Consider the following 17,129-nt stretch of genomic DNA (forward strand, 5'->3'; position numbering starts at 1 on the left):
GATTGATGGACAAGGCAGCTCTGATTGGCCAAGGTGTTGCTATGGAGAAAGCAATAGGGAACCAAAGGCTCCCCGAGCTTCTAGGTAATTCAAAAGAGGCCCATAGCATGAACATATTCCTTTTGTTTGTAAAGAACAGGTCCATACATAGGAATGTATGTTGCTTCGAGTAAGCATAAATGAGCCATGTTACCAGCTCAACTATTTATCATAAATTGGTTGTTAGTGTAGCTATTAGCACACTCAGGATTATTCAGCAAGTGCTGCCCAATTGTGGAATCACATCCAACAGTAGATATTTTATTTTGGGTTTTGCAATTGCGGGCTGGTTCAGTACAGTCTGTACTGTGCCTATTATAAACAACGGAAGGAATATGCTGTTTAATTTGATCAGCCCATCTCTGGGGTGTACGGCCTACATACCTGCATTGCACTAGCACTGAACTTCATACATCATGTTGCTCAATAGTGGAGTAGACAGAACATCTTTTTGGACCAATGGCTGCATCCTGTTGGTGGAAAATACCACTCGCGTAGCCACTGCATAGTAGCAATGTGAAACAGCTTGCTTAATCTGTTGTTCGAATTTTTGAAATACTTTGCCTCTCCAGAATAATTTGCGGTAGAGCAGGAACTTTTCAGGTCCAAATGTGGCGGCCTTTGGCACCTTTGTGAGTTTGCGCAATACACAGTGAACAATGATCTGATCAGATTAGCCACTGCCCCGCAGGATAGCTTTGATGCCCTCTGCTTCTGCATCAAGTTTGCAAGGTGAGCAAATGGCTCGGGCCATATCTACAAGATTGCAGATAAGGCCGATCTTATGGCACTTGGAGCTATGCGAATCCCAATGTGTATATTGACTGGTAAAGGCAGGCTTGTGGTAGACAGTAGTGGAGACCCCATTAGCGGATTTCTCAACTAGTACACTGAAGATAAGTCGCACGTTAAAAACTGCTTCATCTCAAAAGTAAATTGGAACACGGGATGGAGCGTATTAAGGTGTGTAAGATCGCGAATGTATCATCTACATATTGTAAATATGCATGAGGTAGGAGATTAGGGCTCATTCCATCAAAAACATGTTTCTCGTGGTAACCAATGGAAATGTTAGCAAGCGTTAGACCTAGAGAGGATCCCCTGGCCATACCATGTGTGCCCAAATTTCACCCTAGGTGAAGATGGAGGGTAAAGCAGCCCATGAAGTGCTCTGAAGTGCCTGCAATACCTACTCATTTGTAGTATTCATGAAGTTATCATTCCTTATCACTAATTGGGCACCAGCAATAAATGTAACCTTGCTAATGTCGCCCCCATCACGAGAACAAATAAACAGTCAGTATTAGCCAATCAGAACCTGGATTTGTACACTATGAACTTTGGAGGGTTAAGAACTACACTGACAGGAGTCTGTGGATCTTTCCAATGCAGGGGATTATTGTCTAGCATTTAGAGACTGCTCCCAGCACACCTATCTCCTGCTGATTTTGGATTTGTTTCTTTTGTGGCAGTGCAGCATGAAGCAGAGCAAATTGTATGACAAGAACACTGAGAAATGTTACCTTTAAATCCCTATTTCCTTAAACGATATGAGTTTTAACTTCTATTGCACCATCACCCAATCATTTTCAGGATAGAAATCAGAGGTTTCAAAATATATTTATTTTCATAAGATAAAATTGAATAAGTGTCTCACAGAAATGGCAGAACAGTAAGAGGCCATTTGCCCCATTGTACCTGTGCCAGCGTTATCTACTCAAAACCCATTTCCCTGTATCCTCATATATTCTTCTGTTTCAGCCAATTCCCTTTTAAACAATGTTCAGTAGCCATTTGTGTTAAAAAATTCCTCTTTCTAAGAAGCCTCTGTGTGAAAAAAATGTCTTCTAGCATTCCCCTTCAATCTTCAGTGAAAACCCTAAGTCTCCTGGAGTCTACGCCTCCTTGTTGCCCACTCACAAATCAATGGAAGCAAAATTACCTGTTATCAGGATTAATTTGTAACAAAGAACCATCGTGTTTGCGATGTTTCAATCTTTTCAATGTTTTCAGCAAAAGTTCTTTTTGATTGAATATTTGCTGCCGTTCACATTCTAGGGTCTTCATGCGAGAGGCTAACATTGTCTTTTCGCTCTGCAGACTCAGGATTTTCTGTTCTGAAGCCTGCAAGCTTTGCTTCAGGCTGGTTATTTCCAATAAGAGGCTTTCATTTATCTGTCGCAAAGAGAAATTCATGTTTGTGTCTGCTTTTAGGAAATGACAATAAGTTAACAGCAACTCCTTCTCATCATTGATGGGACCCAGAAGGTGCTAAAATACCCATTTGCTTTCCACCGGATGGGAGTTTCGAAGCTTGGCTGAATTTCACTATCACCGCCATATTTGGACTTTGTTGTACGTCTTGCCAATTTAATGAGTTAGTCGGGAATAGGCTAATGAGAAATCAGCTGGATAATCTACTATAACTAAAACCTTTTGACTAGGGAAAAGGGTGGCACAGTGATAATGTCACTGGACTAGTAATCCAGAGGTCCAGGTTAATGCTCTAGGGACATGGGTTCAAATCCCGCCATGGCAGCTGGTGGAATTTGAATTCCATTAATAAAATCTGGAATATAAAGCGAGTCTCAGTAATGATAGCCAGGAAAGCATCATCGCTTGTTGTAAAAACCCATCTGGTTCACTAAAGTCCTTTATGGAGGGAAACCTTACCTGGCCTGGCCTATAGGTGACTCCAGACCCACAGCAATATGGTTGACTCCTAACTGCCCTCTGAAATGGTCTAGCAAGCCACTCAGCTCAAGGGCAAATTAGGGATGGGCAACAAAAGTTGGCTTTGTCAGCGGCGCCTACATCCCATGAAAGAATTTTTTAAAACGTTGAAATTCAGACTGGGGTAAACCTTGGCTGTGTGTGGAATGTAAATTGGAAATATAAAAACATCACAAATCTAAAGCACAGGCGAAGGCAAGTTGACCTATTTTGACTCTGTCAGACAAAACAAGAGCGATCCAAACTAATCCCGCTTTGCAGCTCCTGGTCTGTAACCCTGTAAATTGTAGCATTACAAGTCCATATCCAAGTATTTTGTTTTAAATGAAATGAGAGTTTCTGCCTCTATCACCCTTTCAGACAGAGAGCCCCCGATGAGTGCCAACCTTTGGGTGAAAAGGGGTGATAGTAAATCGCACCACGTCTTTATTAACATCACTCCCAATTTTGAAATCCATGGAAGAAGTGATGTCAACCTCCTCTCAAGAAGGGCAGACGCTCAATTTTACTGACGAAGCTACTCTGAAAATGTGGAATAAGCTCACCTGCCTATTGACGCGCCGGTTCGCAATCAATAAGAATACATTACTGCACTCCGAAGTTTCAGTCAGATGTAGAGATATTTCTGCACATTACCATAATGAACCTGTCTATTCCTCGAGCCTCTACTTCACACCATGTTGCACACAGTTTCCTAGATGGTTTACAATAACAGGAGCAGCGACTGCAGAATCAATCGAAAGGTAACAAGACACGTGCTGAAAATGGGCCAAAGATCAATAATCTAACGTGGTTGACAGGTCTATCAGAAGCCATCAAATTCAGACTAAATTCAAAGGGCTGGAACAAACTTAAATATGTGTGTGCCAGCAAGTCACCCAGACATATCATTCATGCCAACTGGAATGAGGTGGCACTGAGTGCCAACGCCCTTACCCCCAAGGACCAAAGACCAATGAAGTTCAATGGATCCACCATGGCAAGTATGATGCGCATATACATAGGGAAAGCAGTAGAATATTTAGTCCGTTGAGATGATCCTCCATTTAGCTAAATCATAGTTGATCTGTATCTAAAATCTATTCTTTGTTCATGTTACTTGTTAGCCAATGCAAGTATAAAAGTTGTAAGAATGGAACTGCCATTATCTAGCCTGACCTGAGCGATGAGTGCAATGAGACCAATATTAGCCTAAAACTAGGGCCCAGATTTGCGCTACAATAGAGAGGCTTTCTATCGTGGCAAAAATCCTGAAAATAGCCGGAAATTCTAAGTTCCGACCCTAAACATAGCATTTCCTATTTTTGTAGGAGGTGGGACTGGCTTCAGGCCAGGGTCCGTGCATGCAGGATTTATGGAGGCAGCTGGCCATTTATATCACTATCTGCCTCCACTGAAGAGGGATTTTGGCTGGCCAGGAGTGTAAAACCCGGAGTATGCAGATTAGACCAGGTAAGAGCTGATCTGAACTTGGTGGATTTGTTTGGATAGCCAGGTTACCCCCTTTGGTGAGGTAGGGCACCCCTTTGGACATGGTCCCAGGACATCTTTGGGACAGGTAAGGCACCCTTCGGGATTGTTAAAAATGTTTGTGCATAAAAAGTGCACTAACTCATTGGAACTGTCAAAGCTGCCAAGGAACTGTCAAAGAACTGTCAAGGAACTGACAAGGTTGTCTAGGAACTGTCAAAGAACTATCCTGCTGTTAAAAAAATGTCAAGGATACTAGGTGAGTTATTATGAGGTAAGGATGAAGGGTGGTGGGTGGGAGGCACGGGTTGACATGAGCTGGCACTGGGGCTATAAAGGGCCATGAGGATGTGGTCGGCATAAAGGGCCTTTCTGGTGGGTAGTGGGGCATAGGTTAGCATAGGGGATATGACGGGCCATGAGAAGTGGGTGGGAGCAAGAGGTGGCATAGGTTGGCATGGATGATGCATGGGGGGGGGTGTGTGAGTGGGTGAGTAGGGGGGTGAGGGTTGAGGGCTGTGTTTAGTTTTAATCTTCTTTAGACAACTTAAAGTGCCAGAGCACAGGGCAGGCCTTCCGCCCAGCCTGCTTCCGCAGCTGGCAGCCTCTATGCTCGTGGCAGGCCCGACTTCCAATCCAGCCCTCGCCCGCCGCCAATACCCCGGAACGAAAATCGGAACTGCGGGTGGCCATTTTTAAAGGTCGGGTTCACAGAGCTGGGAATTCTCCCGTCTCTGCGACCTGACCCAGGAGCAAAAATCTGGTCCTAGGTTGAGCTGATTTTTGCCCCCATTAGGGCTCCATTACACCTTGCCTGCATTCACTTACACGTGCGAAGGAGCTCAGTGTGGAGTTGGACTAGTTTTAACTGGATTTCTTGCGTGGATATGCTAATGCAGATTACCTCTATATATCCTTACATTTCTGTTGGCAATTAGCTGTGATTCAGACTTCAGGCATTGCTTTTTCAGTCCATAGCTCTCACATTTGGTTTGGAATAGTTCCGAATGGAGGTCTGATATCTGTGTCTCTATTGAGGCTTTTCCTGTTTCATCACTGACCAGGCAAGGTGCCAACTCTTGGAGGGGATCTTCCTATAATGATCGGAAATCAAAGTGAATTGTTACAATGGATTGTTTTGAGCTCTGCTAATTCTTCAGTACTCCTTGGCTGAGTAAGGAGACAATATTTGTTTTGTCATACACATTCACCACTGCCAAGTCTTATAAAAAAAACAAGAATTTCACAAAAATACACAAAATATGAAGAACAAATATGAAAATTAATTGTAAAAAGTGATCTGCCCCTTTTTAAACTCTATCGTACGTGAAGCTTCCCTCAGGTAAATGGAACATACAATATAATTCCATCTAAGCAGATGGGAAATTTAGCTGTTCCACATTTAAATCTATTTTAATATTTAAATTAAGCAGGTGCACTTTAGCTTGAAAGGTCATACATTTTGCACATTAGTAGCGAGCGATTTCTGCCTCATTTCTCAGCCCTCAATCACCCATTCCATTGTGATGCCACTGGCCATATGATTGGAAAATGTACACACACAAGTAGAGGTTTCTTTTCATTCTTAATGGTTTTCTTGGCCCTGAGCTTTGGTGGGTGTTTCCCCGATCGCCTGTTGTAAAATCCAGCCTGTCATAACATTGGCCCTGTCATAACTTCGGCCCTGTTGCAATTTCGGCCCCCGTTGTAAATTTCAGGAATGAGAAACATCAACACAGCGGAAGTAATGCAAGATATCGGGAGCACCCTGCAGATATTCAGGGAACTTGTCTTTTCTCTTGGAATAAAAATACACCCAAAGCACTGATACACCTCAACCTGTGAACTGGTGAGTTTGTATGAAGATTGTACTTCATTATACTAAAGGATGGGCTCAGTGAATGAGGTTGTTTTTTAATACTTACATTGATAACATTGTCCAGATCACCTCCTCCACCCTCTTCCTTGACACTCCAGTCTATCTCTTGATAATGCTCCAGTGAGTCATGTCGGGTGCGCCAATAGTTTTGTGGCTGTTCTTCGGCCTAACATTCATAAAAAACATGTTAAGACTGAATGAGAGAATTGTGACTCTTGATTCCTTAAAGGGTAATTTTATGAGTCATTGTTCCCAGTGCTGAGAGACTTGTCCACCTGCAGCGTATATTGGGAATTCAAACACAAGTTCCCCAAAACTTTACACAAAATAATGAACTGAACATTGGAGCAAACATGGATCTCAATTTTTGACATACGCTCCCAGTAGGTGATGCTTTGCATTGGGAACACAATTAACAGTTAGGGAGTAAGTTCCAGGATTTTGACCTAGCGGCAGTGAAGGAACAGTGATATAGTCCAAGTCAGGATGGTGTGTGGTTTGGAGGGGAACTTGCAGGTGGTGGTGTTTCCATGCAACTGCTGCCCTTGTCCTTCTAGGTGGTACAGGTCGTGGGTTTGGAAGGTGCCGTTGAAGGAACCTTGGTGAGTTGCTGCAGTGCAGCGATTGCATGACTAAAAAGTGGATAAAGAGTGTATGTGTTTGCTCTATGTGGATACAGGCGTAACAGCTAAGAGTGCAGTAAATCCAGGAAATTCTCATCAACTGACTGACAGGCACGCATGCAAGTGAGCCCAGTGGAAACTTGGCGGCAGATCACAGGATGGGCCAAAAAGGTCAAGAAAACCGTGGGGATGTGGTTCAATGGTGCACAAGTGACACAGAGTGCTTAAACCTGAGTTTGCTCACTATCAAACATTCCTACACTGTCCAAACACTAATAATGTGCAGAAAATGGGAAGGAATATCACTCTCTAGCTGCCGAAGTACAGGAGCAAATCTTAGTATAGCATAAAGAGATGGTAATTTTCAGAAGTGACGTTGATATTTAACACGGTACGAGAGAACAATACGAAGCTTTATCATAGATCTGCCTGAAACATGTGTATTCGTTGTACTATCTCGGAAATGTTATTGCAATTGTAGGGGCAATCTCTTGTTCCTGATTGGAGAACCTAGACAACAAATTATAGTCCTATCGCCTGTTTGCACTCCAGGTGAACGCGGCGTCCCTCAGTTACTAACATCACTCAGTCGCCCATCCCCTGAATTTCTTTCCGCAGATTATGATTATCAGATACACCTTGTTCAACCTCATATTTCAAGTTCAAACCTGTCGCGATAACTAGTTGTTTAACAACACAGCAAAGCATTCCATCGTCAACCACAGGATCAATTTTCCCTTTCAAAACTAACACTGATTGTATATACACGAGATATAAACATGCCACAGCCCTGCCCTGAAGAGTCCTTTTGCAGTCTTTCAGGAGACATTGGGAATTCTGATACATTCTTTCCACACCAATTAGAGTGAGCACAGTTTGCGAAGTACTTCACAAAGATTATTTATTTTAGCTACCACGCTGAAACTCAAACAATTGCCGAACAGTAAAACTGCAAATGCTAGAAGTGCATGACACAACTCAGCAGTGCCTTTGAGGGCAGAATTAACATGCCCAGGCTTGCTATGTTTACATAAGTCCTGTGTGATAAAGGCCATAAGATTGAGGTCTTCTTCTTTAAACAAGATGGAGGTAATCTTCTCCCCCTCCCTGCCCCATCTCTCCCCAACCCCCTGACACACAAATCCTGCCCCCAGCAGTAATTATAACGTTGGCTTTTGCCCAGCAGATAATGACCATAGTGTATGTGAGACATTTATTTGCAAAGCCAAACATGGGTTGAAGATGGTGTCAATCCAACAAGGGAGCAAACGTGACCACTAAGTAATGTGTTGCGGGCCGAATCTAATTAATTTAGCTATGGTGGAAATTCCAAGTTGTTTGCAATATACTGCACAGGGGTTATAAATCACACCCTGAGTGGATCTGAATCAGTATCCACGAATAAAGCCAGTGTGCAATTCAATTAAAAATAAATCATGCCAGTTAGCCAAATAACACTATTCTGATATATGTGGAGACATTTTGCATTAAGAATATTTTAATGTACACTGCAATGTGCGCATCAAACACACACATTGCTTTCCATTTTTTGAGCATATTAGTCTGAATCCACATTATTAGATATGGATAAAATTACAGAGTATATATACGGAGGGCAGTGCCCTTGTGATGAATCCATTAATATCCATAGAACACACATGACAAGATAGGGTGACATGTGAATGAACATTCTGGAAACTGTTGAGAGTTACAATGAGGGTCTTGGGGGCAACAACTCTACATGTAAACTGGAACTGAAAGATGAGCAATAGAGGGGGAGAAACACAAGTGTGGAAATTAAATACTGTATCTTTTGTTTCAACAACTGGAAAAGTTGCAAGGAAATAAAGGATGGAATTTTCCATTTTATTATTTCTGGCACATACTGAGAGCTCTGATTGAAAATTTCTGGTTGTGGGTTTGGGATGTGGAATTTACTGATGTGCAATCCCAGCAAACAGCAAAAGCACTAGAGCAGAAAATCCAATCCAAAATATCAATACTGTACTGATTTAAAACGGCATATGACTATATATTAAACTAAATACATCTCCTTTACAATCTCAGGAAATAAGTGACTGGATATGCACTAAAAAATGAAGCTACCTGTGTGAGCTGTCTGAAATTCTGTAATAATTCTGTGCATAACTTATACTTGATGCTTTAATGATATCTACAGGTTGAGGTGCTGCAGAGGTCACAGGAGAACTAGATTCTAGCCCTGCGTCTCTGTAGAAAAGACTTCACATGGCTCAATGAAGCTCTAATGGCAGCATCCAAGAATGACATGAAGGAGGACCACTCGCTGTTTCAGAATGCCAAGCGCCTCAACTAAAAGTGCCGAATCCAGCACCTTTTATTATCTAGCCAGTTCCTGTCAGGATGAATGTTGGTGTATCAAGAGTCGCACAGTGGCATGGACATCCCTGGTAATCTCGTTACAAATCTCGTTGATTTTGGTGCTGATGCATGGTGGGAGAAGTTGATAAAGTGCCAGCACCAGCCTTGTATCCATGTTTCCTAGTGTTTGGTATGGAGTTCTTTCTACTTATGAGATCCACTGTCAATTGATACCAAGAGTTCCATCACTGTGGGTGATTCTATCTTACAAGTAGATTCTTTCTGAAGGATTTTCCCCTCGGCGATTTGGGGGCGGGGCCCGCTCGGCGAGGAGAAAATTATGCGGGATGACGTCAGAAGGAACCCCCGACGTCATCTGGGTCCATTTAAATATTCAGGAAGGCGGGTGATCAGCGAAATCAGCTGTCCGCCCGCCGACCTGTCAATGGCCAATTAAGACCAATGACAGGCTAATTAACCTTGTTAAAGACCCTGCCCGTCCAAGCTTAAGGCTGGCGGGCAGGCCAGGAGCCCCAGCGGGCTCCAGATTATTCATGAAACTTCATCCACTGGCGGGATGAAGTTTCATGTCCGTTTTTAAAAATTTAATAATCTTTACGTGTTTCTTATTAACATATCCCATCTCGTGTGACATTGTCACATGAGGGGGACACGTTAATAATTTTAATATTTCTCTATTTTTTGACTTTTCTTACCCGTCAGTAAACTCCCTGAGACAGCACTTTGCCTAAGAGTGCACTTTGACAGTTGGGGAATCCCTCAACTCCCCGCACAGGAAGTGCATAGCGCTTCCCGTCGGGGATGCCGCTGGGCGGGCCTTAATTGGCTCGCCCACTCAAAATGGCGGCAGGCCCCGTTTCGGCGGCGGGGATCAGCTGCCCGCCCGCCGCTGAGCCGATGGGGCCCGCTCGCCCATAGCGGGCTAAATTCTGCCCTTTGTCCCCTAAGTTGATCATGGCCTTGTTGAGGAATGCAGCAGAGCTATATGGGCAACATCTCTCCAACTAAGCTAGAAACTCGATGAAATTTGTGACATGAGTGTTCATGTGCTGGAAATGGTAACTGACTGCTGCAGACACCAGATAGGCAGCAATATAACCAAGCCATGTGCTGCTGTAGAAAATTCATGAAGGGCTTTCTAAATATTACTTCATTAATTATTATTCTTGTAAGATAGACATCCTGTGGGGGCATAATTGGGACGTTACACCTGAAATTTTGCCCAATCATGCACCCATCTTGCCAATGTCCATGTACACTCGAATTACCTGCATTATACATTTACAATTGCGCCATTTTACTCCTTTAGCAAATATCGTGGAAATAACTCTATTTAGTTTGGTCTACAGGTACGAAAATGTTTTAAGTAAATGTATTTCACAAAATATATTAAATACATGCCTCTATGGCTAGAGAACGGGCATTACTGGAAAGCAAATTTGGAGAGTCGAGTTGAAATTTCAAATCAAAAATTACAGCAAGTACTTTATGTGGCATGTAATGACATCAGAAAATTTATTTCATAAGGATGGTTGTTAAAACTTAAGAATGGTTTCTAAATACACAAGAGTAAATTTAACAAATGCTATGCTTTTGTCGCAAAGTCTGGCCATTGGGAGAATGAATCACAGAATCAGTACTACAATGTTAAAGGATCCAACTGGAATCTGTTCTTCATTGAATGAGGCTCACCCTCTGAGAGCTGAACTCCCTCTGTTGTAGGGTCAGCCATTGCTTAGTGGGCAACACTCTTGTCTCTGAGCCAGAAGGTTGGGGGTTCACGTCCCGCTCCAGAGACTTGAGCACATAATCAAGGCTGACGCTCCTGTAGGGTACTGAGGGTAGTACTGCCCTGTCAGAGGCGTCATCGTCTTTTGGGTGAGCTATTAAACTGAGGCCCTGTCTGCCCTCTCAGATGGAAATAAAAGGTGGCACTATTTTGAGGAGGAATAATCCTCAGTGTCCAGGCCAATCCCTCAGTGAACATCTAAAACAGGTGATCTAGTCATTATCACATTGTGAAAATTGGCTGCTGTTTTTGCTACATTACAGTAGTCAAAGGTATTTCATTAGCTTAAAAAGCGTTGGGACATCCTGAGGTTGTGAAAGGGGCTACGGAAATGCAAGTCCGTCTTTCTCTTCTTGAGCCTTACAGTGGAATGAAACACATTAATAGTTTATTCTAGTTGTTAAAAAAAAAACATAGCCACCTCATTGCTTTCATCCTCCAGGTACCAGGAAGCTGTAAACAAAGGAGTTCTTCTCTTCAGAGCCATTTGTTCCAGTCTATGATTTACATTTTCAATTGCCCCTTCCAAGCACCCGATCCTGTCAATAATTAACATGTCAATAATTAATGCGTTACTCAATAACTTTAGACAACCTGAGCTGGTTTCTCAGTTTCTGCCACAGAACTGAAAAGCTAAGTGGCTAAGGGGTTATTTTCCAACCTCACCCTCTTGGCATGGAGCCATTTGTGCCAGGGAGCTCATTGGAAATTTGGGTCCCCGTTGTACTAGATTTCCTGACCAGGATTGTGCTATATGTGCCTGTATTTCGGATAGACGGTTTCAGCTGGAAAGAGTCCCTTGTTCTATGTGTGTCTGTGGTGGGGAGGGGGCTACATCACCTGATAAATAAAGATCCTGACAGGTTTAAAAAATTTAAATAGGAAAACAAGCAGAAACCAAAGTTCTGCAATGTTGGACTGACACAAGTGAGTAAACACAGCAGTACTCCCACTATTACTAGCTAACATCTAATTCAAAATGAAGTGGACGGTGTATTGATACTGGAGGAAGCCATCACACAGGCTTCAACTGCCCATTACAGAGCCCAGTTAAATTCCATTTCAGTGGAATCAAGGGTTAGGAATCAGGTGAATTCTAACAGCCTGGTGATTCTGCTGCACTATTATAAACTGTCGTGTGGTGAAGATGAAAATTTACCCCCACCTCTCTTGTTGACACGGTTGCTGGGAAATGCTACCTGAAAAATAATTCAGTACATGCCCCCACCTTTTCTCTCCCACTCTCTATGTAGCGTCCTTATTATCCGATGTTTGCTAATCAGGGCCCGTGTCATGATATCACTGTGAGACAAGGCAAGGAGGCTGGCCCCAAAAACTACCTTAGCCACGAGGGCGATTGAACCCACGCTGTTGATATTCTGCACCTTCCTCTGGCCAACTGAGCTAACTGATCCCCACTCCCATCTTGCTGGCACCAATTTCCACATCGATGGCCACCACTAATCACATGGAAACTACAACATGGAAACAGGCCATTTAGCCCAACCAGTCTGTATTGATGTTTCCCCTCCAATGTAAGTAGCATCCTAATCCCATGTGCCCACTCGTTTTATCACATCCATTTACTGTATTCCCTCTTTCCTTCTAATCTATTCCAGCTCTGATTTTAACCCAGGATGGCAGACGTGTGGGTGGGGATTGAGGTGGGTCGGAAAAGTTATAGGCTGGCCTGACAATTTTCACCCCTATCAAAATCAGCCATGATATCCAGGTCCAGGAAGGAAATTATGGAGGAATGATGGCAGCTTGTGCCTTTCTTCTGAATTAACAGGATTAGTTAAACATTTTTTTTTTAAGACTGCCACCTTGATTCTATTTTCAGCCATAAGAAAACTTCCCAAAAAAGGAGCTGTAGTGTTGAGTCACAATTTAAATCTGCTTACCTATCCTGGAATTCTCTCTCTCTTTCAGCGTCATCCATTTTGACTCCCTGAAGTGTCACCTCCTCCTTGTGAAGCAGGTTCATCTTAGTTTCTAGTAGCTGGTGATAAATGAGAAGAATATTCAACACTCTGTATAGAATCCCTCACCCATACCAATCCATCGCATTTATTAGGCGGGTTTTACTTTGTTAAACGATATTTTTACTCGGCCATTGTGGTGATTATAGTTCTGATAAACGTAGGACTGTAGCTTTAAGAATGATCCTGTGTTGTAAGCTCACATGATCTGTGTAAACCAATGAGTTAGCAGTGTGGGGAACCTCTAGGGGAAGAGTTCTTCTTTGGTTATAGAGTTAGATGCACACATGTAGTTGCTGCTACTGTCTTGTAAATAAAGTTCAATGTTTCCACCAAGAAAAGTTGCCTGGAAAATCAACAGCCACGAATATATTTTAAAGATAACACAAAATAACTTCAACATCAAAAGTTATGTGGTAAGACATGAATGCATCTAAACAACGCTCAAAACCAGTTGTGTATTTGTCAGTAATCTTTTAAACTCAAATGAGTACAAGCCAAACCTACTCAATCTTTCCTCATAAGACACCCCGTTCTATTGTAAGCTCAAAGAGTACAGTACTTCTAGTACAATGTTTTTATTAGAACTGAATGCAATATGGTTGCCCCTAGCCTGTGCCCCATGGCAGAGGTCACATGACTACAGCAAGCCACGCAGGACCTTTAGTACTTGATTGCATTTCAATCCCAAACATCCCCCTTTTCATAATGAACAAAAGACAAATTTACATGCACTACCATGTATAACTGAGAGTTACCCAAGTTATCCACTGTACACACACTGTTCTCATGCATTAACAAACTGTTCATTACTCTCATCAGTCACTGTACATGCATTGCATAGTCGTTTAATCATGCAGGCCTAATGGTAAGCGTGCGTGTTGTCATTGGCTGTTCGGCTGGGTGATGTTCCCTCTCCGGGGAGTGTCGTTCCTGTGCCACCTGTTGCCTTAATAACATTGTTGTTGTTCCGATTCTGTTGTTGGGGACCGGTGGACCTCTGGGAGTGATGGTCATTCTGTACTCTGTGCAGCCAGTCAGATCCCATCTTCCTGATAGGCCAGCTGCAGCGAAAGAACAAACTTGTCTAGTTGTTTGTATGTGCCTGGGGTTGTGTCGGTATATTTGGTCATTCCTGTCCACCGCCGACCAGAGGTGAAAACTGCACTATGCATGTCCCAAGTTTCCACGTGGGCTAATTCCTGTTGAGAGCATTGTCAGTTTGTGCCCTGACTGGCTCTCCAATGCTAAACTCTGGCAATGGTTTGGCAGTTTTGTCAAAATGAAATTTGGCTTTCTGTTGTTTCTCCTTGATTTTTTCATTCATGTCTGTTACTACTTCTGGCTCCAGTAGCTTTTTTGCTATTGGAAGAGTATTTTGCATGCAGCGTGACATCAGTCATTGATCTACTTTCCATGCCTTCAGTTGACGTATTTCTCCAATTGAGGATTGCCTTGTATACATCTTTACTAGATTTGCTCAATTTCTTGATGATTCCTTTGATGATTTTCACTGCCACCTCAGCCTTTCCATTCGACTGGGGATAGTGTGGAGATGATGTATTGTGTTGAATTTCCCAATTCTTTGTGAAGCGGCTGAATTCTTCACTCGTGAACTGAGAGCCATTGTCGCTCGTCACAATGTCTGGGGTGCCGTGCGACTGAAGTATGCTTTCAGGCATTCTACAATCTCACCGGCAGTCGCTGAAGTCAGCTGGTCTAACTCCCTAGTCAGAATAGTAGTCTACTGTGTTAAGATAATCAGTTCCTGCGAGAATGAAGAGGTCAACTCCCAGCTTCATCCACGATCTGCCTGGGATGTCATGCATCATCAGCGGCTCTCTAGCTTGCTTAGCTTGGTACTTCTTACAAGCACTGCTCTGGCTGACGTAGTCCTTAAATTCATTGCTCATGTTTGACCAGTAGAGCACTTCTCTTCCTTTCCTCAGACTCGACTCAGCATCTCTCCTCTCATCTCTTTAGGAACAATGACTTTACTTTCTTTGTACAAGATATCATCTTGGGTTGTCAATTCATCTTTGTATGCCCAATAAACTTTTGTAACCACAGGTGTGCCCTTGATGCCCTCAGGCCATCCTTTCATCACTACTTCTTGCAGCACTGGGAGAGCTGCATCTTGTTGGGTAGCTCGCTTTGAGAAGATGTTTAACTTCCAGGACATGTCGAGCTGCTGCTTCACGATGAATCTGGAAGGTTTCACATTCTGTTTTAGCATCCTCAACTTTCTTCATAGGGAGTGCTGCTCTCCACGGTGTGTCAGTGATGTACATCTGTTTCCCTTGCTTGTATGTCACAACCAGATGATATTTTTATAAGCGAAGTAAAATTCTTTGCAGACGCTTTGGAACAGATAGTAGGCGGTTTGAGCAAAATGCTTTGAAGTGGTTGGACTCCACTGTCACTTTGTCTCTACCAAGCAAGTATTAATGAAAATGCTCACAAGTGAAAACAATAGCCAGGTACTCTTTCTCAATCTGAGCATAGCGTCATTCAGTTGCTGTGGATGCAAATGCGACTGGTTGCCCTTGCTGCGTTAGAGTTGCTCTGAGGCCTGTCTCGCTGGCATCACACTGAAAGGTGACTTCATCATTGACGTCATACTTCAGCACTGGCATTGTCATCACTAGTTGTTTGATTTTTGTGAATGCTGCTTCTTGTTCTGTTCTACATCCTTGCCGGTGAGCTTATGTAATGGTTCACACTCCAACAGAAATTAGGCAAAAATCTTGCTAAATAATTTATGAATCCAACAAATTATTGCACCGCTTTCATGCCTGCGGTCCACTGCTACAGCTCGCATCTTGTCAGGATCCAGGTGAAGACCTTTTGCTGTCTGTACATGACCTATGTACATGACTTCAGGCATCTTCAATTGCAATTTTTTCTTAGAACTAATTATGCAATAGCAGGAGACAATTAACTCGAGCTCTTTTGCTCCCTATTTTATGAGATGGGTGAGTCACTTTAAAATAAATGGAAAAATAGCAGAAAGAGAATGTTATTTCCTCGAACACTGCTCACAGTCATTCCTGTGCTGCTGTCTTTACATTCAGTCTGAGAATTCGGAGGGTAATTTCCTTCAATCCTGGAAAACTGTGGACCATGCACACTCAGGTTTCTTAAAAGCATTCCCACCTGGCAAGGTTCCATGTGGGAAAACTATCCTCACCTTCTCGAGCTCTGGTTACCAGCCTTCAGCCTCTGTTGTTTGCTCCCCACTCACTCTGTTGTACAAGTGCAATCCGCTCTCACAGCTGTTTGTTGGAACTGCCAAGGTCACTTTCCCTCAACCTCCATCTCTAAAAGACCTCTTTCTTCAGCGATGCCTCAGATCTCGTCACCTGAATTCTTTACATTTTGCTTAGTAAGATTTTCTGATGTGAGGAGTATTTCCTTTTTTGTAGTCGTAGACACATCACAACTCCATCGAAAGTAAATTTGATCCTGGAACAAGCTCTGCCCAACCAAATAAAATAATCACTCAATCTCGGGGCTTTTCTGTGAGGAAGTGCTTTCTTACTTCAATCCTCAATGGCCTAACTCTAATTTTGAGGTTGTTCCCTTTATTCTGGATCTGTACCTACCTCATTTAACATTTCAAACATCTGAACTAGATCATCCTTCAACCTTATAAACTCAAGAGAGAGTACAAACTCAAATTTGTGCTAAGTAGCCTCATAACTTAACCCTTTAAGTCCTGGTATTATTCTGATGAATCTGCGCAGTACCCTGTCCAAGACCATAAATTCTTCCTGAAGTTGGTTACCAAAACTGAATGCTGTACCCTTGATGGTCTGACAACCCTCCAGGATTAGCCTGGAGTCTCCAGGAGTTGAAGATCAATCTCCAAGACACTGCTGTGTGCAACCCTGGAGAAAAATCATTGGGACATTAAAAATGATTGTTTTTTTTTGTCATTTTCTTTGAACATTTCTCTTTACCAGATATAAAAATATTGAAATTGGAAAAAAGGGCTGTTTGGCTGATAGTCAAGCATCATCCAGTTGGGTGATGTGCCTTTTTGCTTTCCAATTGCCGTAGGAAGGCAGTGTGTCACAAGGCTGGGTGTGCTGGGCGTCTAATGGCTGGAGCATGGGGGCAAGTCATGCGATGAAACCTCCAGGAATACATTTATACATTTAAATCACAGTTGGCAACCCTAGATCTGACCAAAGCTCTGCATAGCTGAAGCATCACTTCCAGTCCCCCTTGAAATAAAGGCCATTATTCCA

General features: G+C 42.9%; 1 protein-coding gene across 3 annotated transcripts in view; it reads right to left on the reverse strand.

Moving 5' to 3' along the window:
• LOC144674594 (uncharacterized) overlaps positions 1 to 17,129 on the reverse strand; it is a 57,687-nt gene that overhangs the window by 26,941 nt on the left and 13,617 nt on the right. For all 3 annotated transcript variants that reach the window (XM_078535935.1, XM_078535891.1, XM_078535983.1), the window contains exons 4-8: positions 12,799 to 12,896; positions 11,316 to 11,433; positions 6,168 to 6,287; positions 5,163 to 5,336; positions 1,982 to 2,214 (exon numbers count right to left, since the gene is read on the reverse strand). In XM_078535935.1, the coding sequence (XP_078392061.1) occupies positions 1,982 to 2,214; positions 5,163 to 5,336; positions 6,168 to 6,287; positions 11,316 to 11,433; positions 12,799 to 12,896 (743 nt within the window). The remainder of the gene's footprint in view (positions 1 to 1,981; positions 2,215 to 5,162; positions 5,337 to 6,167; positions 6,288 to 11,315; positions 11,434 to 12,798; positions 12,897 to 17,129) is intronic.

Source organism: Cetorhinus maximus, chromosome 1 (assembly GCF_964194155.1).
Source record: "Cetorhinus maximus chromosome 1, sCetMax3.hap1.1, whole genome shotgun sequence".
In the NCBI taxonomy this organism is placed as follows: Eukaryota; Metazoa; Chordata; class Chondrichthyes; order Lamniformes; family Cetorhinidae; genus Cetorhinus; species Cetorhinus maximus.